At 53.5% G+C, this 23,343-nt stretch overlaps 1 protein-coding gene across 1 annotated transcript; it reads left to right on the top strand.

Moving 5' to 3' along the window:
* Positions 1 to 1,238: 1,238 nt before the first annotated feature.
* Positions 1,239 to 23,005, top strand: TMPRSS3 (transmembrane serine protease 3). The gene is made up of 13 exons (XM_032392678.1): positions 1,239 to 1,430; positions 1,896 to 2,028; positions 6,830 to 6,940; positions 7,773 to 7,889; positions 8,281 to 8,404; positions 11,794 to 11,919; positions 13,136 to 13,179; positions 13,905 to 14,070; positions 14,640 to 14,809; positions 16,542 to 16,637; positions 19,320 to 19,462; positions 20,104 to 20,256; positions 22,988 to 23,005. Exons 1-13 carry the CDS (start codon positions 1,395 to 1,397, stop codon positions 23,003 to 23,005), a joined length of 1,437 nt encoding a protein of 478 aa, XP_032248569.1. The 5' UTR covers positions 1,239 to 1,394.
* Positions 23,006 to 23,343: the final 338 nt, after the last annotated feature.

The raw sequence follows: 23,343 nt of genomic DNA, 5'->3' as shown, positions 1-23,343 counted from the left end.
AACCCCTCGGGATGTAGAGGCCCCTTACAGAATGGAGTGTGAAGTGTCTCTATGGAGTGCTCACTGTGAGAACACTTCAGGTTCCCTCTCTTTTGCCTGCAGAGCTGCTATGAGTCAGTCACACCGAGGGATAGAAACCCCTGCCAGAGCGTTTTGCCTGCCCCTCTTGGTGTGCTTGCTCAGCACCGGGCAGGACCTCTCTGTTCTTTTATAAACGGAGCGCCTGTGTTCCGAAGCCTCTTATGTGAAGTTTCTGAAAAGGTTTGCTTACCTTACTTACTAATTAAAGGCAAGTCACATTTTTCCCCTCCCTGGTCTCTGCAGTCATACCACCGATGGCCACTTGATAGCCACATCCAGGTCGGGTTACACAGATGCCCGCGATAATGCTGTTTGCTGTGATGATTGAGTCAACAAGGCTGAGTGACCCGGTGGAAGTATTTCCCGATTGGAAGAACCTGTTGGCAGCCTGCTTACCATCACGCTTGCTTTTATAATGAAAAAGGAAAATATTTCTGCTTTTAATGATGGCGGCCCCAGAAATGGTGAGTAAAGTGGGTGGGGGAGAGACGATGCTTCTGAAAGAGGATTTCTCAACATTTCTCAGTGTTGTGAAACCGACCGACGACCGCCTGTTTGGGAAGGGACTTCCATGCCTAGGTTCAAGGTTTCAGAAAGCATTTTACCACTTGTTCTTATTCTGATCATAAATATTTAAGCTGCGTGATTTGCCACATGCTGATAGTTCGTGGCAAGTATCAGCAAGAATCAAAAGCAAAAATGCCGGATGTGAATTTACTAGTTTTCTAAGATACTTTTCAGAGCCACTTTTGAGACAGGAATGAAATAAATATTTTTAGTGCATAACTCTCGCTTCAATTTTCCTAAGACCACGCGAAGCAGTGTGAAGACAGAGTTTGCGTTAAATGGCTTAATAGTTTCTTGTTGAATCTCAAACATCACAACCAGTAAACAGAAATTGAAAATGGGTGATTTAAGTATCTATGTTTCTATGCCTGTTGGAACCTCCTTTGAGGAAGCAGGTTCCCAGAGAACTCATGCCTGACTGATACCTGGGAGGGTGAGTTGGGATTTAGTTGGGAACATTCCGCCATTTCCTTGCTCACTCCGCCCCTCTTAGAGTTACGGGAATGATTTCCAGAGGCTTCTGACCTCTCTGGCTTTGCGATAGGTGGAATTCTCTCGGAGGAAACAGAGCCCCAGTGTAGCTGGTGCAAGCCAGCAGTCCCCAGCTGCTCCTCCCTTTGCTGTGTGGGGGACTGGGCACCCAGAGGGCATGGATACTTTCATCCTTAACTAGGTCATGCCCGCGAGAGCCAGGGAAGGGCTGTGTTTACGGAAAACTACAAATACTGTGGGTGAGTGTCCCCTCCATGGTGCCATCTACATTTTTTGGGCGTGGACATTGTGTGAGTATAAAAAACTTCTTATGGTTATGATAGGTGTCCCGCATGTGTAGGCAAAGGGTTGAGTTTCCGTGGGACAAAGAACAATGACAAAAAAGAGAAGGAAGGTGCTTTGAAAGTGATTTATCTTCTGAAAAATAAGGGTGCAGTAATTTCTAAATCATAAAAGGGCATATCTCTAAAGATTGCTAGTCAACTGATTTTAAGATTGGTAGGAATACACAGTGAGAAAGTCATTATTTTAGCAGAATTCAGTTCATAGTTTTTCGTTAACTCTGGAAGTTTCTCTGTTACCTGCTGTGGCTCAGAAAAAAAAATGCGTTCTCGCTGGACACATAGTTTTGATTAATGGGTACTGAATGTGCTTTATGTGGATTGTTGGATTTCAAAGATTTAACATGACAAAGATGTGTTTGACACTAAAACTGTAAATAAGGGAGCAAACGCTTTCTGTTCTTCCTGGTGAAGGAGGTGGAGCCAAGCCTCGGAGGTCCTGAAATAGTCACCATGGGGGAGAATGACCCACCCCCCGCGGAGGCCCCCTTCTCCTTCAGATCACTTTTTGGACTTGACGATTTGAAAATAAGTCCTGTTGCACCAGGTAGGTGGAACCAGGTGTGATTTCTGGGGAAGTGTCCCCAGAGTGTCCCTCTGGGGACATACTCACCAGGATTTCTCACACCCACAAGCTGGATGCTTGCGCTTCCTTGGGTTTATAGAACCCTGGAGAGGGGGGCATTAGAGAGGGCCATCACCTTGTTCAGCCCCTTGCCAAATCCCAGAGACAGAAGTTTGCATTCTCTGAATGGAGGTTTTCAGAAATTGAGGCTCCCATTGCCCCTGGGAGTGAGGGGTCACGTCCTGCCAGAAGATCTCCGAGCCCCCCAGAAAGTCCTGAGAACCAATGCTCATCAGCTCTTCCGGGAAACTTAGAGTAAGCTGGGCATTGCTGAAGGTATTTGATGCCTAGAATAAAATCCAACAGCAGGAGACAAGAGCTGCTCTGAGCAACAAGGAGAGTTGGTTTTGTAAATAGGTCTCAAATGCAGGACTTGGAACAGTGAGCCAGAATGCTGACCTCTGGGGCCAGCACAGGGGACGCATGGGGGCTCTGGCTGAGGTTCCAGAAAGCATGGAGTGGGGGCTGCCCTAATGATTCCTTTTAAACCCTCTGGACAATTGAGATTGGGGGGTGGTGGAGAATATGGGAGGTGGGAGGACAGGTTTCAAGTAAAGGCAAGGATACACAATTTAAAAATACAACTCAAAAAAGGAACATAAATATACATTTAAAAAATACCCTGCTATCACCTGACCCCCAAGATTTACCTGGTTTTTATGTTTGCCTTCATTCTCTTCCTGTCCTTGCCCATAAGTACGCATTCAAGCGCAGTGTAGGTATAGACAGGTGTTTCCCCATGTGATACTTGGTTTTTATACATGCTTTTGTTTATAACATCACAACATTCCATCAAGTAGATGTGTAATTTACATAGTTTTTTAAATCCTCATTTGACATAGAATTGTTTCTAATATTTTTATAGTACAAATAATATGAGCATGAATAACACTATACATATTCACCTCTGCTAATTTTGCTTATTTCTTCATGATTAATTCCTAGCAGTGGGAATTTAGTAGTGCTTTAAATAAATAAGCAATGTATTGTTCATTATAACAATTTAGAAAACACAGTTAATCAAAAAGATTTTTAAAAATTACCCACAATTTTACCATTACTCAAGAGATAACTCTATTTGTGCTTTAGTATTGGATTTCTTGCCTTTTTCTGATCTACATACCTGTATTTTCCTTTGGAAGTGGCATATTCTATTTTGAAGCTTTTTTTTTTTCTTCCCCCAAATGAAACAATATCATGTTCTTCTTTCCATGGCATTAAATAATTAACTATTCTTTAGGGGTTGGAAAACTATGGCTCATGGACCAAATGTGGCCCACTACTTGGTTTTATAAATAAAGTTTTATTGGAACACAGACATATCCATTTATTCACCTATTGTCTATGGCTGCCTTCATGCCATAGTAGAGTTGAGCAGTTGCAACAGAGACTATATGGCTCATAAAGTTTAAAATATTTACTAACTGGTCCTTTATAGAGGAGGTTTGCCAACTCCCTTTCCCTATCATGGAACTAACTCTATACATGTGTTCTATCACGAGTTTCTTCTGATGGGCGTTCAGGCTGTTTCCCATGCATCAGTATTACATTTGCCACCTCTCTAAGTGTCCATATAGGTAGAAATTTATGTACATCAATGATGACATCTTAAGATAAATTCCTGAAAGTGGTTTTACTAGGTCAAAAATTCCATCCATTTTTAAGCCTTCTGGTTCGTATTTCCAATTTGACTCTCAAAAAGTTTATACAACGTATACTCCTCTTGACTATAAGCGGAGGTCCATTTCCTTTCACTTTGGACTGCAGTGGGGATGCTACCACAGCAATCATAATAAATATTGTGAGGTTGATATGTAGTTACATTTGATTTGCAGTTTTTCAAATTTCCAGAGAGGTTGAAGGTTTTTTCGTGCTGGTTAATCATTTGCATTTCTTTTTTGGGAAGCTGCTATGCATTTTGCTTTTTATTCCAGGCATGCTCTCAAAGACAGAACAAGGAGGGGGAGCGGGGCCATGGTAGCGCCCACAGGGCACCATGGCAGATGAGCTGTAAAGAGGCAAATGTGAACGATACGAAGGTTCTAACTGAGCAGCAATCTTGGAATCTATAATTAGGATGAATTTTCTAAATCTAACTCTTAGACACAAAGCAACTGGAATGATAAGAGGTCATTCTTGGGGTTCCTGCTGATTTTTAAAGTGTAAGTGGAGTGTGGGCTCTCAGTAAGGGGGAGTTATTAATTTGGTGCAGGCTTCTGGGGGTGGGGAAGGCTGGAAAGAAGAGTCTGCTCTGTAAACTCAAGGCCACGAATTGGTTGCCGTGGAAGGAATTGGTCTTCCATGCTGAGATAAAACAACCTCCATTATCATGATGTCATTCATCCATTCAATTGACTGATACAGTTGACCCTTGAACAACACAGGGGTGGGAGTAGGTTGCTGACTCCCCACCTAGTCAAAAATCTACTTATAACTTTTGGCTCCCCCAGAACTTAACTACTAATAGCCTACTATTGACCAGAAGCCTTCCTGATCACGTAAACACTCACTTAACAAGTATCTTGTGTGTTACATGTATTATACACCGTGTTCTTACAATAAAGTCAGCTAGAGAAAAGAATGTGTTATCAGGAAAATCTTAAGGAAGAGAAAATACATTTGAGGTACGGTACCATAAAAGATCCACATGTAAGTGGACCCGCACAGTTCAAACCTGCGTTGTTCAAGGGTCAGCTGTATTTGTCAAGGACTGCTGCACATCAGGTGTTGGTCTAGGCTCTGAGAACACGGCTGCAGAGCAAATTGCCTGCTCAATGTGGCCAAGACAAAGACCTTGTCCTCTGCCTCCCCCTCCTCATTCTACATCCTTCAGGCCACGGACTGTGTGCCTTTCTTTATTCTCCTTAACTTCTTCCTTCTTCCCTCTTCCTTGTTCCTTCTCTTACTCTTCTCTTCTTCTCCTCCTCTCCCACCTTCCCCCCACCCCATTTTTGTCTTCAAATTCTTTCTTTTTTAAGGAGCCCTGAATGATATTGGCCATTTTATAAGCACACCCTTTATTGCCAGAGGGTGAAGCTGTGGGTTTCCAAGGACAGGCAGGGGGAGATCTCGGAATGCTTTCCGTGGGAGCCCTCTCAGCTCAACATCTCTAAGCCTAGGGTGCGAGAGGAAGGGACGTTGTGTCCTGAGTAACCGTGTGCTGTGAAGAAGGCTGTCTCCCCTTCCTACACTCCCACCTTCCCCAGTGTAAGTGGGGACAACTCTGGCATAGGTGTGTTTTCAGGATTGATGAGATAATTTGCATGAAGGGGCCTGTTCTCCTTGGAGTAAAGGGTGCTGGTGGAAATTCTCCTGGTTGCCCAGAGACGCTTGTACTTTGGGGCATCATAACGTTTATACAGCGCATCCTCTTTTTCATGCAATCTGCCTGGTTCTTTCGGCAAGAACTGGGGCAGGTCTGGGGTTTACCCTACTTGCAACCTAACAAATCAGCCTGCCCAGTTTGCTGGATGCTGGCAGAAGACAGGAGACTCCCGGGTCAGACACGGAGGACGTTGTTACTCATGCAACGAGCAGCACATGCGTCCTGTTCGAGTCAGTTACCCATGCCCGCCAAGCCCCATGGAGGTGATATGGAACAGCCCAGGGATACACTGCATGCCCAGGGGGTCTGCATCCCACGAAGGAACCCAGAACCAAGGCAACTCAAATCTTTTATAATGGAGTGCAAGCAGACCTGCACACACTTTGTCCCAAAGGAAAACATTGTATTTGTTAAGCCAGACACTAGGTAAACCTGCTCCTTTGCTCTGGAGAGAGACATCATCTCTATCTTCTCGGGCTGCTTGCTCTGCCAGCATCCTCAGGGAGACGGCCTGGGACAAGGCTGTTGGTGTCACCATGCACCAGGCTCGTGGAGAACGGGCTGCTACATCATCCGGTGACCCCCTCAGAGGCCCCAGCCCTCCCTCTCCTCAGAGTACCCTGTTTGGGTTTTACGTGTCACCGCCCTCTCGGGGGAAGCATTTCTGGGGACCTGGGCTCCACTTCCCTCCTCTACCAGTTTCCTGGGGCGGCGGAGACAGAGGACGACAAACTAAGTGGCTTAGAACAACACAGGTCTATTGTCTCATGGTTCTGGAGACCAGAGGGCTGAAGCCCATGTGCCGGCAGGGCTGTGTTCTCGCTAAAACCTGCGGGGAACACTTCCTCACCTCTCCCCAGCTTCTGGTGTTTGCTGATAATCTTTGGGGTTCCTTGGCTTGTAGGTTCATCACTCCCATCTCTGCCTGCATCTTCACATGGTGTCCTGTGTCTCTTCACACCATTCCCTTCTGTGCATGTCTGTTTCTGGCTTCAAATGTCCCCTTTTTAAAGGACACCAGTCAGATGAGATTAGACCCACACGGTGGCTTTGTTTTAACTTGATGGCCTCTGTAAAAACTCCATTTCCAAATAAGATGATATTCTGGGGTCCAAACTTCAACATACTGAGGGGTGGGGCGGGACACAATTCGGTCAGTAACACCATCCCCTAACCGGGGATGGACACAAGTGGGTTGGGGGTGGAGAGCATGGGGCTGAGCCTCTGGAGCATGTCCCCGGATAGGTGGCCTTTGGTCTAACTACGGCGACTTTCTTTGGGCCAGAACATTCTCTGCTTTGAGGGGAGAGGGGATGGGTAGCTCAATTTTAACTTTTATTTTATTCAAATCCGCTGCTCTGTGGCTTTTTGCTCTTCCCCCACCTTTTCGGTTTTCAGACGCGGATGCGGTTGCGGCACAGATACTGTCCCTGCTCCCACTGAAGTTCTTTCCCATCATTGTCATTGGGATCATTGCCTTGATATTAGCACTGGCCATCGGGCTGGGCAGTGAGTACGATTCATTATTTAGTGGGCTCTCGAATGCCTGTCCAGCCGTTTAAACTTTGATGAGCCCCCCGCTCACACCGGCGGGGTGCTGCCACCCAGCCTTAATTACTGGAGGCAAACGTCTTTGGGGCTTGCTGACTTTGAGTTTTCTTTGCCTGCATGAATGTAGGGCCAGCCTGGGGCCCAGGAGGGGCTGCTGGCCATGCTCGGGGCTTTGTCACCAAGGAACCTGCCCAGTTAGAAGTATCGAAAGGCAGCTGATGAAATAGGATTCTGTGGGCGGGAAGGGGTGAGGGGCCGGGAGAAGACAAGGAGGCCATTGATGCAAGGCCAAGCATACCTGCTATTTTTAAAAGAAGGTTCATGTGGCTTTTGAGAAAGTGAGTCATTTGGATGGGCTCTAATAGGGAACAATATCTCTTCTTCTCTTTCAAATAACTGGCCCACCTGCTCAGCTGTGTGGTCCCTGGTCCCTTCTCTTCTTGCCCAGGGTCAGAGACAATAGGAGGTAGATTGGGGGCCGAGTCGTCCTCACTCGGAACTCCTTGCTCAGCTGGCTCAGCCAGTCGGCCCGCAGCCATGCATTTTCTCTCTTGACCTTGAGCCCCAGACCTGTGGCTCAAGGCCACATAGTGAGACAAAGTGAAGTGCAGCAGCCCCACCCTCTGGAATTTGGAACAGAAACTGGGCTGAGGGAAACAGGCTGCAATTTCAATGCAGGTTTCATTATTGATGGCCAAGCTCAAGGCCACGTGGCCAGTGGATGGTTGTTAGTGTTGTCCACTGAAGAAGCCAGCCCTTCCTTGACACCCTTGTCCTCTCTTTTCCTCAGTTCACTTCGATTGTTCTGGAAAGTACAGGTGTCGCTCATCTTTTAAGTGTATTGACCTGACGGCTCGATGTGACGGGGTCTCAGACTGCAGAGACGGGGAGGATGAGTACCGGTGTGGTAAGGCCATGCACCTCATGGTAGAAGGACCACCCAACCCTGACCTTACTCATCCGTGCAGTGGGTCCAGATCCATGCTGCTGTCAAGTCACGTGCTTAACTGGGATCCACCCGGCATTCATCCCCAGGGGTGACTGAGCTGGGAGCAAAGGGAGGAGGACTGTTACTTGGGGTCAAATTTCGGTTGGGGAGAACACAAGAGCAGAAAGAAGAGAGCTCAGGGGGTCCAGTCAGTAAGAACTGCCCCTGCCCTGCAGGGTGGGGGTGATGCAGGCAAGGGGCAGGGCAGATTCAGCAGAGCAGGGAGCTGAGTCGGCTGCAGAGCGAACTCTGCCCACGGGCTCAGGCTCCACGGGCCGCTCACACCCGGTTCGTCCTGTGCGCCGGGCAGTCCGCGTGAGCGGCCAGAACGCGGTGCTCCAGGTGTTCACAGCCGCGGCGTGGAGAACCGTGTGCTCTGACGATTGGAGAGGCCTCCACGCTAACGTCGCCTGTGCCCAGCTGGGGTTTCCAAGGTAATTTAAAGAACATTTCCTGCTGATGGTAAAGCACTTGATCGTGGTGACAATGGGGAGAGAGAGCCACCTCTTAGTGGGGCATTTACGGGGTGCGGCTGCTCACCGTCACGCCACATCCCCGCGGCAACCTTGATGTCATCCTCACGCCCCAGGTGGGCACACCAAGCCCCCGCCTGCTAAGTGGCTTGATCAAGGTCACACGGGAAGGGGCACGTTTGGGGGTGTCTCATGGTCAGGACAGGACCCCAGATGCACACAGGAAATAGAGAACTTCCGAGCCCCCAGCTGCTCAGGCTACAGCCAGAGGGTGGCTACGTGACCCCCACGCGCCGGGTGCTGGTGGCCCCACAGACGTGTGCGCACACTTCCCAGGAGTCCCAAAGACCCAAGTTTGAAAAGCCAGCCATTTAGGGAAAACACAATCACTTCGAACAGTTGTTTGGCAACATGTAGGAGGGACAGCACTGGGAGTGGGGTCTTCACTTTTCAGCGTTTGGTTTTGTCTACGTGACGTTTTGTGCCGAGGGGACACATTTCTCTCCTCCTCTCTCCTGGCGCCTCCTCTGACCCCCGGCCCTGCTGTCCTCTGTGGCCTCCCACCACGGCACCCCAACCCCCTTTGCTCCTCGCCCCCGGGGTTCAAAACGGGTAGACTCTCTGAGTTCCCAGGCTCCTGGGTGTTTGCACCCGAATCCCCGTGTCCTCGGCCCAGCTCCCCGACTTGGACATTAAAGCCGGAAACTGCTTGGAATCCAGGGAGCCTCAATTTTCAGATCTGGCGCATCATCCTCTCAGCTCCTTTCTCCAGTGCCTGTGACACCCCAACGTCCCCCAACCTGTGTCCCTGAGACCGCATCCTTCTCACCTGTGACAACCTGGATTCAGGAATCAGCAGCAGTTCAGCCCTGTGACAACAGCCAAACCACCCACACAGATGCCTCCCAGGATTATGTAGACTTCACCCCTCGCAGACGGGGACGAGGGGCTCACGCCCCACGTGCACACACACACACCACACATACACGCACCGCATGCACACGCCACACATGCACACACACCACACGCACACACACCACACGCACACACACCACACGTGCACGCACCGCATGCATGCACAGACAACATGCACACGCCACACACACACACCACATGCACACGCCACACATGCACACACACACACCACCCGCACACACACCACACGAGCACGCACCGCATGCACATGCACAAACAACATGCACACACCACACACATGCACACACACCACATGCACACACACGTGCACACACACCACACATGCACATAGACCATACACACACATACCACACGCACCACACGCACACACACCACACACGCATACATGACATGCACACACAACCACACATGCACACACAGAAAACATGCACACACACCACATGCACACAACACAGACGCACCACACACGCACACACACCACACATGCACATGCACCACGTGCACACACACCACGTGCACACACACACACCACACGTACATGCACACACACAAAAACATACACCGTGCATGCCACCCACCACATAAACACACATAAGTACCACATACGTTACATCACACACCACATCGTGCACATGCATCACACACAGACACACGTATACACACAACACACCACGTCATACACATATTACATACCACACCGCACACACATCACACACTACATTACTCATATGTACACAAACACAGCACCACATCACACAAACACAAAGTCACACACATGCACACTCACATGCCTCACGCACACACACGTGCACACACACACACACACACACCCCACCACCACTGCAAACAGCTGAAAGCTTCCCCGGGCACTTCTGTTCCCTATGGAGGCCCTTTCTTGGACTCACGGGGGGCGCCCCTACCCTTCCCGGCTCCCCTCCCTCTCCCTCCGGGAGTGCCTTCCCTTCCCCTGGATCCCCAGGCCCCCCTCTACTATGCAGAAGGGCCCAGAGACCCCTTTCCCTCAGATCCCCGGGCGCCCAGCCGCGGTGAGATGGGCCCCTTACGCTTGGCGTGCGCCCTCAGGGGGAGTCCAGCCGACGTGGTTTTCCCAGACCGCCCCTCGGCACGGCTGCTTTCCTTCCCTAGGAACCCGTTCTTCCCTTCCGTATCAATGCTTCATTTCCAAGATTTACTTCTGTAGCCTTTTTGCTTTTTCCTCCTACTTCTCCCCTTAAAGCCCTTCTTTGATCTTCTCTGCTCGGCTGTATCCCATGTCAGCTATCTGGATGACAGCAAAAGGGGAGACTATCAAGCCGGATCGCCTGGGTTCGAATCCCTGTGTCCTCAGCCCAGTTCCCTGACTCAGCCTCCAAAACAGGGACAACAGTAGCATCTGCTGTGAAGGGCGGTGTGAGGTTCGCGTCGGAGTGAGCCTGGCACACAGGAACGCCCTGGGAGAGCTGGGGGCTGGGGTGGTTACGACCACCTGGAGGCAGGGCCGTTTATGGCGATCCCGGGGTGGCCCTCGGGGCCCCCATGCATCTCACAGCTCTCCGGCTCATCAGCTCATCACCTGGCGCCTGCCCTATTGGCGGATGAGCCATCCCTGGGAGGGCTGGGAGGGTCACTGCCCTCCAAACTCAAACTTGACTGCACTTTGTATTCTACATCTACTCCCGGCGCCCCCTGCCATGGCATTTCCGTAACCGGATGCAATCCTGTGTGATAAACTGGTGTGTTAGTGAGTGAAGCAAGCCAGCTGCCTCGTGTTTTGTTCATTCCATGAGAAAAGGGGAGGATGCCCTTTCATTTACTACCCCTTATCTCATAACTCTTCAAACACTTGATTTTTTTTTTTAAAGATCATGCCTTCTTTACCATTGTTCTCCAGAAGACCCGTTTCCTGACACTTTAAACATTTGCTGGGGGGGCCCTGAGCCTTTTCTTTCTGTGTTCATCTCTCTCCAATGGAACGCATCCCAGTCTGGCTCTCATTCTCCCTGACCTATTCCTCTTGGATTCTCAGCATCCCCACTCTGGTCCCACCTGAAAACACTCCGCCTAGTTCTGTGTTCTGCTCTCTCTGGGGCTTGCTTCAGGCCAAGCAAAGGTCAGTTCAGCTGGATGCATCAAGGGGACCTACTTAGCTACATCAGGAAGTGGGCTCCCTGGTGCATGCCCAAAGCCTGCCGGGGGTGGAGGGGCCGTGGGGTGGGGGCCAGATGGGTCCGTGGTCCCAGACAATGCAAGATCTGGAATGCCTTCCTAAGCCAGCAAAGGAAGCTGTTGATGGTTGGAGGGGTGGGAATGACACCCCCCGGTACGCCACATGTAGTATTCTGACACGAGCACTGGTTGATTTGAAGCCCACAGTGAGTTCACACCTCGGGTCTGCGTTTCCAATGTACTTGCAGCTATGTGAGTTCAGACACCCTCAGGGTGGACTTGCTCGAGGAGCAGCTCCAGGAGGACTTTGCGTCCATCAATCACCTCCTGCCCGATGACAAAGTGAGCGCTCTGCACCACTCCGTGTATGTGAGGTGAGCGGCCAGGCGGTGCCGTTGTCCGCACGGTGTCACCTGCTGGCTTTGTTGAGCTGTGCACGGCCCCACGAGGACCCAAGCGACTTGAGAGTGTGTCTCCAAATGCAAGGTGGGGGCTTGGCCGCCTCAGTTAGACTGGGTGGAGGGAGCACCGGCTGGGGTGCAAGAACCCACGCCAGAGCAGGCGAACATGGCCCGACAGAGAGAGGGAGGAGGGTGGTAAGGAGTGCTGCGTGTGTCGTGCTGTTCTCGTCGTGGGCCCCTGGGGTGTGTGCGGAAAAGGGCAGAGGGACAAGGAAACTAGAAAGAACGCGATTAAGAAAGACACGTATCCTCTGTCTACAGAGTACTTTAACATTTATGATTCCTATTCCATGTTTCCCCCGACAACTCGTGAGAAAGGTAAAATGAGGTGCCCGTAAATGACGGTACCCACAGCCCAGTGTGTCCCCGCCTCTACAGTCGGGCATCCCCATATGCTCTTCCTGGCACTTTGGGCCAAATCCCAGGAGCGTGTTCTCTGCTCTGGGAAACAACAGCTTGTCAGCCTGCCATCACATAATTGATAGTCACCCCGGACTTTGTGGGGACAGCTCATCTCCTAAGTCCTAAAACCTCCGTCTGGTGACACCCCCTTTGCCTTGCATGATTGCATGAATGGCCTGGGGCTCTAAAGGCAGGGAAAGTCACAAAGGGACACGGGTGGATTCTAAGAACAGCACATTCCCTGCCCCCCCCCCCCACGTGCAAGGGCGAGCACGTGTCCTTTCTGGAGCAATCACAGCTCTGCTCTGGGGAGGAGTGTGATCCAGGCTGCAAGGACACCTGCCATGCTGTCCGAAGGGCACTCTGTGTCCTCCAGGGGCCAGTGGAGAAGTCCGGTCTAAAGCTGACCTGCAAACAACACCAGTGATGTTTATGAAACAGCCCTCCTCCTGCCTCTCCCATCATTAGCTCTACAAAGCTTAGAAACACTCAGTCACCTGTCACACGCACAATACTTCACTGTAGCCAAATGTTTCGGAATGAGTGTTTTGGAATGAGTGACCTCACACGCGTGTGTTTTTTTTTAATATGGACAAAAATTGCAATCTGTATTAAAGAGCAGGGGAAATAGAGTTCATTTTTCTTTTATCCCAAGATTAAATTGAAAAAAAGTGCCTATTTCCCTGACCTCTGGCGTTTACCGTAAAGCTCCTCTTTTGCTCCTTAGGGAGGGGTGTGCCTCGGGTCGTGTGGTTACCTTGAAGTGTACAGGTAAGAGATTTCGCACGGCAGAGAGAAATAGAAACACGCGCGCGCTCACAGACTCCGGTCTCCCCTGCCTCCTCAGACTGCTCGGGTCCCCTCGTCCTAGGTGCCAGGTGGGAACCCTGCAGACCCCACCTGATGGAGGAGGAGAGCAGTGTCAGTCTGTCTCACCTGTTAGCGGGGTGGTGGGTGGGGGGGGAGGCAGTCCGGAGCAACTTCTCTGCAGCAGACAGGACCATGTTCTATGATGCCCTGTCACTCCGCGGTGGCTCCAGCAGCCTGACTCACTGTCACTTTCTCCTTCCCACTGCCCCTTCCCACCTCAAGGAAAAGTGTGCCCAGGCTGGTCAGTGCCCCAGGCTCCCTGCCCCGTGGCAGGCGCCCCTGGCAGAGGGAGGGTTCACACTGCAGGGGTGGGGTCTGGAGAAGTCAGGCAGGTACACTGTAGCCCTGCATTACTAAGGAGAGGGCTGCAGAAGGTTCCCGTGCTCCTGGTGAGTTGTGGTCATACTGGGGTCATGGGCGTCGCGGGGAGGGGCGCTGCCAGCACCAGACCTTCCCACTGCACCCCTACGTCTGCTCCCACCCCTGCCTCCTCCAGCTCTCTTTCTGGGCTGTGAGCTCTGCAAGGACAGCAGGCTGTCGGGGAGGGGGGTGGTCTGTGGGTGTGACAGCAGGTTCCCCAGAAAGGTCTGTGGGATCGACCCCCAGCCCTTGTTGTCTCTCTGCAGTCTGTGGTCTGAGAACGGGCTACAGCTCACGCATCGTGGGTGGAAACGTGTCCTCGCTCATGCAGTGGCCGTGGCAGGCCAGCCTTCAGTTCCAGGGCTATCACCTGTGCGGGGGCTCCGTCATTACCCCCATGTGGATTGTCACTGCCGCGCACTGCGTCTATGAGTGAGTGCTCGTCGCCCACAGACCCCGTTAGACTGGGCCGTGTTAGGATGGGGAAGATTCCAGTGGTCAGCAGCAGGCCCAGAAAGTGGCAAACCGACCGGATGGTCACAAAGTAGTGTCCAGTGGAGCGGACCCATCACTGTCCCTGCTGGCTGTGACTGGTGACCCTGAGCTCATTCTAAGGATTTCAGACCGGCCTCTCTTACAGAGAAGGTAGAAAGCTTTGGATGGAAGCTTCATTGCAGGAGGGAAACGGCCAGCCTCCCTCTAGCAACTTACAGGGGAGCGTGCTGTGGCCAAGAGACTGAGAGGTGGCTCCGGCCGGATGGGCACTGACCTCCCAGGCAGTGTCTCGGGGGAAGTGAGCACGGGGAAAAAGAACCACAGGAAGACTTCCAAACCCCAGAGGACAATTCTCCGTTTTTGTTTTTGTTTTGGCTGCTGTCTGATGGGGAACGGGCCCTGAGAGACCCCTCAGAATGCGGAGAAGTCTGGAGGCGCAGTCATCGAGGCCCGCCTGGGGAATGACCGGGGTGTTCCTGCTTCACCTCTCTGCCTTCTCATTTCAGCCTGTACCTCCCCAAGTCCTGGACGATCCAGGTGGGGCTGGTTTCCCTGTTGGACAGTCCAGCCCCTTCCCATCTGGTGGAAAAAATCATCTACCACAGCAAGTACAAACCCAAGAGGCTGGGCAACGACATCGCCCTCATGAAGCTGGCTGGGCCGCTCACCTTCAGCGGTACGTCTGGCTTTCCTGCTGCTCTGTTGCTTTCAGTTATTTCAAGAGAATTTGTAATCACCCCTTGAAGCCTTTTTATGAAGCTGCTTTGCAATCCTTGCTAGATAATTCTAGGAGTTGACTCATTTCCCCGCTGGCCATGGTTGATTATCTTTTCTCATTAAAGTTGTGATTTTCCTGGTTCTTGGTATAACGAGTAATTTTCGACAGCATTCTAGACATCGTGCTATCACGTTAGGTGACGCCGGTCCATATACCTCTTCAACTTTCGCAGGTGGTCACCCCGTTCAGGTTCGCTGTGCGTGGCTTGCCTACTTTTGTGGGCTGTGCTTCTGATGATATTTGATTTTAGAGACCCTGTGGTTCTACTTTGGTCAACTCAGTTCGTCTGGTGCCACTGGGGTTCCCACAGGTGCCACTTTCTTCCTGCTGGTGCCAGCTGGAGCTGAAAGGGACTTCCCCAGGCCAGGCCACGGGTGTCTCGAGGTGGTGGAAGGGGGTTGCTGGCCCTGTGGGGTCAAAGAGCTCTTCCCAGAGCTTGTTAAGGTGAGGTGCCCTGCCCGGTGTCTTGGTCATGACCTACAAAGAGGGCACTTCATAGGTCAGTCAGCTGGGGATCGTCCCCGTGGCCACTTCTTTACTGTGCATCTTCGGCTCCCGGAAGTACTCAGAAACAGTCTCTCCCCTCTAGCTGCTGCATCCGGCAGGCCACGTGTCTCCCTGGGAAATACCTAGTCCTAACCTCTGAAAGTTACAAGAATACCAGAACACACAGGATAGAGCTACCAAACATTTTGCAGATGCAGACAAAGGATTACGAACCTACTCTTAAATTAAAGCCCCCTTTGCCTTCCCCAGCATATACCCACATGGGTCCCCAGAGGGACATTGAACAAGGCCCCTGATGCCCCAGAACCGTGGCCCAAGATCAGTGTGTTCATCACACCACACATCTCATGTTCTACATGTAATGCTCTGAAACTAATATTTCCGGAGAAGCAAAGAGAAATTGTAATGGTGGCGTTCGTTTATCATTAATGATACTTGGTTATAAAAAATGAGGTGCTGACATTTGCACTTTGATAAGAATCAGCGAGTGCTCTTACTACTTCTCTGCCTTTCCATTACTGTCCCGTGCGGAAAGGCTTAGCACATCTCAGAGTGTCTTCACGAGACAGCCTCATGGCAGCCGTGATGCTGTCTCTGCTGGAGGGTGTATGTGACACAGCCCGTGGGGACAGGCAAGCTTCTTGCCTCCAGGTGTGCCAGGAGGGACCAGAGTAGCCATGGAGGGATGTTTCATAAGGCAGTGCGCCCATGGTCCAGACCAGGAGTGGGCAGGTTAGGGCCCCGGGACCCAATCTGACCTGTTGCCTGTTTTTGTAAATAAAGTTTCAGTGGGACACAGCCAGATCCATTTGTGTACCACTGCCTGTGGCTGGCTGCTTTCAGGCCACAGTGGCAGGCCACATGGCCCACAGAACCTCGGGTATTTACTATTTGGCCCTTCACAGAAAATATGCCACCCCCTGGTCCAGACCCACTCACGTTGCTGAGGCTCTGAAGGGAGAGGATCCCTGCGCCAAGCTGGTAGCTTTTAGACCAACCAAGGGCTTGACCTTTCTTTGGGAGATCGTCTGAGCTCTTCTGAGAGTGGACATTGGGGAGAGTCATTGTTTTCTTGGACTAGTGCTTCAACTGAGTTCAAGGTTGCTGTCTCCCCTTGCAACAGAGATGATCCAGCCCGTCTGCCTGCCCAACTCTGAAGAAAACTTTCCCGATGGAAAAATGTGCTGGACGTCAGGATGGGGGGCCACAGAGGATGGAGGTCAGTCATCTGAAATCGAGATTCTGAGTCCAGGGAGCCCAGAGCCATGAGGCCCAGGGTGGATGCCCACCATGACACGCTGCCCCCCGTGTCCCAGTGTGGCATCCCCGTGGGAGGCCCACATGTCCCAGGCAGGGGGTATGGGTCAGCTGCTGGACACACACTCTCAGCAGAGCGGTTGTGGGTCAGAGTCATGGTTCCGTTTATCTTGGGGAAATTGCAGACTTTGTCAGGGAGAAATAAATGGAAAAGAAGGACTAGGGACCTTCCTTGTTGGGGAGATGTTCACCAAATCATCAGGCAGTTTCCCCTCATCCTCCCCACCATGCTAGCAGAGTACATAAGGAGCCCATAGAGAACCCTTCCCAAGGTTTATTCAGAAGGCAGACATCTGTAACTGGTGACGAATTTTCATCTTGCGTGACTTTGGAAGATGTGCTATTTCATTAGAGGAAGCAGATGCATGGAAACTTACTGCTATAATCGTAATGGTAGTAGTCATCTTAATGAGAACAGCGCATGCCAATGGAGCCTACCCCATCCTTCCATCGGGGTAGGGCACACCTGTGCTCATCACTCATAGGTTTTCCACCAATTCCTTTCCTTCTGGTAGAAAATGTAGGAGTTCCTTGCGGGGGGCAGGGGGGTTGCTGTTGAAACAAAGCTCCATAAACGGAGAGGCTTAACCAGCAGAGACTCATTCTCTCCCAGCTCTGGAGGCCAGAAGTCTGAGATCAAAGTGTCACAGGGCCGGTTCCTTCTGGAGGCTCCGAGGGTGAAGAACTTACCCTTGGCCTCTCCTCCAGCTTCTGGTGGCTCCAGCCATCCTTGGCATCCCTTGGTTTGCCATCACTCCAGTCTCTGCCCCATCTTCTTGTGCACCCCGCCCCACCAAGTCTCAAATCTCTCTCCCCTTTCTCTTATAAGGACACCAGTCTTTGGACTTAAAGTCCATCCTAAATCCAGGATGATCTCATCTTGAGATTCTTACCTTAATTACATTTGCAAAGACCCTACTCCAAATAAGGGCACATTGTAAGGTTGCAGGTGAACATGATTTCTGGGGGTGCAATTCACCCTAATACAGGAAGTTCAGAATATTCCTCCTGAGGCTTATTAGTTGAGTCTGCCCCCTGCACCCTGAATGTCCAAGGCACACAGGGCTTACCCAGATCTAAAGGGTCGGTCCTCTTCCCAGGGCAGGGTCTCATCCCTGCAGCTTGCCACGTCCTCTTGCCCATGTTGGAAGCTTCCTCCACAGACACGTTGAGCTCCGTTTTACCACGTACCAGGTGCTGAGCCGGATGTCTCCAGGCTGTCTGCTCCTCACAGCAGCCCCTCGGTGGGGAATTATCTTCATGGCTGTCTTGAGGGCGAGGAGCCTAGGGCTGAGGGGAGCTGAGCGCCTGGCCTGGGGTCACACGACCAGGTGGTGGGAGGTCTGGGCTTCCACGTCCACGCTCCCCCCACAGCCCTAGTCACGTTGTTTCTCAGGACTTGTGGCATCAGAACATTAGTTCATTACCTTGCCAGATCCTGTGGGACTAGTAGGGAGAGATACCACTCTCAGCTGACCTCTGGCCAGTGGTCCCCAGGCAAGTGGGGTATGGGTGGATTGGAGAAGCCCGTGCAGAAAACAGGATGCAGCTCACATTCAGAGAACTCTTAGAATGTGGGCTTGAGGAGTGTAGACCTGCACCCCGCCTGCTGATACGTGCTAAAGACATGGGAATAGGGCTGTGCCCTGCTTTCAGCCTATAAAACATAAAGATACCCGGTTTACAAACAGGTTAAGTTAGAGGTATGGATCCCTTTGGGTCGATGGTGGGGCTGACCCAATGGCAGATGTATCATTTCCTGTTGCTCTTGCAACAAGACCAAACTCATTGGTTTCAACCCCAGGAAGGTATTATCTTCGGTTCCGGAGGTCAGGAGTCCTCATCCATCTCCACGGGCTAGAATCCATGTGTCAGAAGGGCAGGTCCCTCCTGGAGGCTCTGAAGGAGAGTCTGTTTCCTGGCCTTTTCTAGGTTCTGGGGATTGCCTGCTGGCTCGTGGCCCCGCCTCCATCCTCACAGCGGGCCAGGCAGTGTCCCCGGCCCCCCCCAACTCCCCCGCTTGCCTGACCTCGGCTCCCCCATCACATCTTCTCCTCTGATGCTTGTGGTTCTGTTTAGAGCCCACCCAGGTAGCCCAGGCCCGTGTCCCCATCTCGGGGCCCTTCTGCCAGGGAAAGTGACACAGACACAGGTTCCTGGGATTGAGAAGTGGACAGCTTTGGGAGGACACTTTTCTGCTGACCACACGAAGGTTCTGCCTGCAAACTTCACGGGCACGGGCCTCAGTTTCCCTTTTGTAACCTGGATTGTTCTGAGGCCTGAATGGACCGGTGTGGGTTGAGCGCTTAGCCCAGGATGGACCCTGGGGAGGTCCATGCTGGTTACTGCTGCCCAACCGCCTCCTGCTTTGGCCACTTTAGGGGAGTGCGTGGCCCTGATGGGAAGCAACGGGCTGCCCGGCCCGCTCATCAGGGAGCTCGCCACAGACCACGCGCCGGCCGCCTCCAGGAGTGGCCTTCTCTGCCACGGGAGTGTGGCGGCGTGGCCCCCGCCCCTGCCCCGGTGCATGGCCTGAATTCCCAGCAGGGCCCCTCAGGCACGTACTGCCCTCCCTGTGACACAGGCGACGGCTCCCCGGTCCTCAGCCACGCAGCTGTGCCTTTAATCTCCAACAAGATCTGCAACCACCGCGATGTGTACGGCGGCATCATCTCTCCCTCCATGCTCTGCGCCGGCTACCTGAAGGGCGGAGTGGACAGCTGTCAGGTAGGGGCCCTTGGTGGCCTCTGGGGGCCACCGCGGCAGGGGAGGCTCTGGACGGTGACCCAGCCTGTGGGACAGGCCACGGCCAGCATTGCCCTGGGATGACTGAAAAGCAAATTTACAGGGCGTGGGGAAGACGTTTGCTCAAGATAGCACTCCCTTGCCTGGCCGCCGGCCGAGTTTACCCAGCGCTCCCATTCCGCCTGGGTGCTGGCGGCGGGAGGGGTCTGCAGGGTGCCCCCCGCCCCAGCCCTGGTTCTCAGAGTTTGCGGGGGGGCACCAGGGGCTGCAGGCGGGTGGGAGCGGGTGCATCTGGCCTCCAGAGCCACAGTGAGTGCGACTCCAACACTGTGGGGGTCCAGCCCTGGCCGGGCAGACCCTCCCTCTAGAGCGCTCCCCGGGCTGTGTCCAGCGGCCTCGGCCTTCATGGGTTCAGTGCCTCTAGAATCTGGCAGGGAGACAGCTGGGGGAGACCGTCCCTGGGGGGCCGAGGACCCCATTGTCGGGAGTGCCAGCGTCAGCTCTCGGAGGCTGGGCGCGTGAGCGTGCAGCCAGCCTTGCCCCGAGTTTTGTGATGAGAAGGGGCGGATCCTGGCGCTGAGACCAGGGACACCCCCCACGGTGCCTCTTTCCTCGCCATCCAGGGAGACAGCGGGGGGCCGCTGGTGTGCCAGGAAAGGAGAGTGTGGAAGTTGGTGGGCGCAACGAGCTTTGGCATCGGCTGTGCTGACGTGAACAAGCCCGGGGTCTACACGCGCATCACCTCCTTCCTGGACTGGATTCACGAGCAGATGGAGGTGGGTGCAGCTCACCTTGGTCCCCGTCATTCGCCTCCAGCGTCCTTTTCTGTGGCCCCAGGGCTGCTAGGCAGGGTCAGGGTGCGACACTGGGGGGGTCCATCCAGCAAGCGGTGCCCTGTGGCCTCTGGGTGTCGGACGTGAGCACCGCTAGTCCCACAGGCAAGGCTGGGCGCGGGGGTGGTCCTGGGGGGTGGGTGCACACAGGGCGGCCACAGGGACGTGAGGGACAGACTTTCTCCACCAAGTGGGGAAAAGAAGAGGGGTGAACGGGGAGGAGGCCCTGGGGATGGGGATGGGTCCAATGGGCATGAGTAGAGGGTGGACAAGGTGCAGACAGTGGGTGAGGGTGTGAACCTGCAGGCCCCCAGCGCCCACTGAAGAATCTGGACCTTGCTAAGAGCCAGGGATGGGCCGAAGACTCTCTGATCTCGGGGGGCCTGGCCAGCTCTGGGCTTTGGGGGAGCCTCCCTGAAGGGGGGCGCCGCAGGAGGGAGACAGGTCACGGAGGCCGGCTTCCAGGACCAGGGCAGGCAGGAGAAGGGAATGCCACAGGTAGCCAGGAGGGACGGCCACCCCTGGGGGAGCAGGCCGGAGGGGCAGCGGGGCCCGGCCCCCCAGGAGCCTCAGCAGCACAGCCTTCTACCTTGTGGATACCCAGCAAATATTTGCTGACTTGATCTCCGATGCTGAGCCCCCATCACGCCCTGGACAAGTTTCAAAGAACTTGGGTTTTGCCTTTTGTTTTTAAAATTAAGGCCAAATTTACGCAACATAAAATTAACCATTTTAAAGTGGACAATCCAGTAGCCTAACACCTTCACGGTGCCGAATAGCCAGCAACTCGATGCTCTGATGTTCCATATTCAGGACCATTTTCGCCACCTCATTAAGCAGTCACCTCCACCCCCACCGCCTACCTCCACCCCACCCCTCCCCCACCGGTCTCCGGTCTCCGGCAAGCAGTAATCTGCTCCTGTCCCTAGATCAAAAGACCTTTTAAAATGCTCAACTGGAAACAATTGGCTAAGAAAGACATCATACACCTTGGGTGCCTTGGGTGTTACTTTCCACTTCCTCGGGGATTTTTGCTCTGAAGGAAAAGCTACATCATGGCTGCCCTTTTCCAGGCTGAGGCCTGGTTTAACTTGTAGTCTTGCTGAGCCACCATCCTGTGCATCCTCTGCAGGCTCGAATAGTTTCCACCCTCAGTGCCGCTCCCGGCGAAGCAATGCTAGAAGACACGCCTTTTCCAGAAATACCTGTTGACACTCCTTTTGTGAGCCCGCACACTGGCCCAGTGAGCCTCACGAGGGACACGGAACACTCTTAAGCACAAAATTCAGCCCAAACCCATCCACCTCTTTGGAAGCAAGAGAATAGACGTTTGCAAGAGCAGCCCCCCGCCCCCTGCCCCCTGCCGCTGCAGTGGCCCTGATGGCCAAGAGTGGGACCCCAGGGTGCAGATGATCGTGGGGGTGTGGGGGATGGAGGCCGCGAAAGGGGGAGTCACCCACAGAGCCACCAAGGTGCTCCCTCCACGCAGCCCTGCTCAGGGACAGACGGTCCGTGGGACCAAGCTAGCTGTCATGAAAGTCAAGTTTGAAACAGATGCGGGCCCAGGAAACCAGCTCCGAGTCTTCAAGCTGTGGAGGAGGGCCGGGGCCTGGTGGGGGCAAGTTTCCAACGTCCCCTGGGAGCCTTCTAACAACAACGGTGCTGGGTGATGTCTTGCCCTGTTTCCCTCAGCACTGGCCTGGCTGGCAGGTCCTGGGGCTGTCCCCACATTACAGGGGAGGAGACGTTCGTCAAGCCCCCGCGGCTGGTGACAGCAGAGCGTGACTCCAGCCTCGCACCTGCCGCACAGCCGATCCCCACTGTGGGCCTGTGTACCTGACGATTCCCAGGACCCTTCTCCAGAGGGTCTGATCAGGGCACGTGGGGTGAGGGCCCTGGCGATTCTGATGCACGGGGTCTTCAAGGGAAGACACTTCGGGGAAACACCGGTGGGGGCCCTGTGCCTCCCTGGGAGGGCTTAAAAAGAGCTTCCACCCCCTCCCCGCACCTAGATCCATGCTCCCCCTGCCCCGATGAGCACATTCACGAGTGCTGGACGGACGGCGGCTGGATGGCCCCCTGGAGGCCTGAGACATCTTCGTCACCAGCTGCCTCGGTCTGTCCACTGGGGGCCAGTATGAGAGCTGCCCTTTAGCAAGTCTCTTCAGATGTCCTGGGGAGGGGGGAAGATCCAGAAGAGGCTTCCCTTCCCATGGGAGGTTTTCCAGAGGTCTGCATTTTCGGTTGTTTCTTTGAATATGCCCACGGGCCTTCCAAGGGCCCACACGGGTCGAGGGGAATTGGCCCGGTCATCAGCTGATGGGACTGCCTGCTGAGTCATCTCTGCCTTCATCCACTGTGCTCTGTACGGGGGCTTAAAACAGAGCTGTTCTGACTCAAGCCGGGACTCAGGACCATGACACGAGGGCTGGAAGGGCCATGTGGCAGCTAGGGAAAGCACCCCAGGTCAGGGACAGCCGATGCGGAGGCGTGTGCTGGTAGGAGCGCTGTCGCACACGCCCCGGGGCCCGCCAGCAGAGGCCACCTTTGTCCCCACGCACGGCGGGGACCAGCCCACGCTCACCCGTGGCAAAATGCAGGTGCCCGCTCCGTCTCAGCATGGGAGGCTGGCTTGAAGCGCGAAAGAGGGTAACGGCTGTGTTTTCATTTCTAGAGGGACCTGAAAACCTGAACAGAAGGGGACAGGTGGCCACCTTGACTTCCTGCCGTGATGGCGACCCCCCATCCTTCCACGGGTCCCTGGGCAGAAACTTGCAGTGGGAGCGCGAGCCTTCGGTGCTCTTCTTTCTGGCACCACCCACGGAGCCAAAAGAAGGAGCACCTTTCTGTCCCTCCACGTCCGGAGCAACCTGCTTCTAGCACCTCGACAAGCCGCGGGGGCGCTGGGCTCACATGACCTGATGCTCCTTGGGGACCTTCGCCGGGAACAGATGTGGGAACGCCGTCGTGGTGCAGCCTCGTCCCACTTGTCCACTCGGTTTTCTCTGCCCCCAGACACAGGCAAACCCC

Source organism: Phoca vitulina, unplaced genomic scaffold (assembly GCF_004348235.1).
Source record: "Phoca vitulina isolate PV1807 unplaced genomic scaffold, GSC_HSeal_1.0 scaffold68, whole genome shotgun sequence".
In the NCBI taxonomy this organism is placed as follows: domain Eukaryota; kingdom Metazoa; phylum Chordata; class Mammalia; order Carnivora; family Phocidae; genus Phoca; species Phoca vitulina.
Note: the sequence above shows the minus strand (reverse complement) of the source record. Positions and strands in the feature narration are given on the sequence as shown.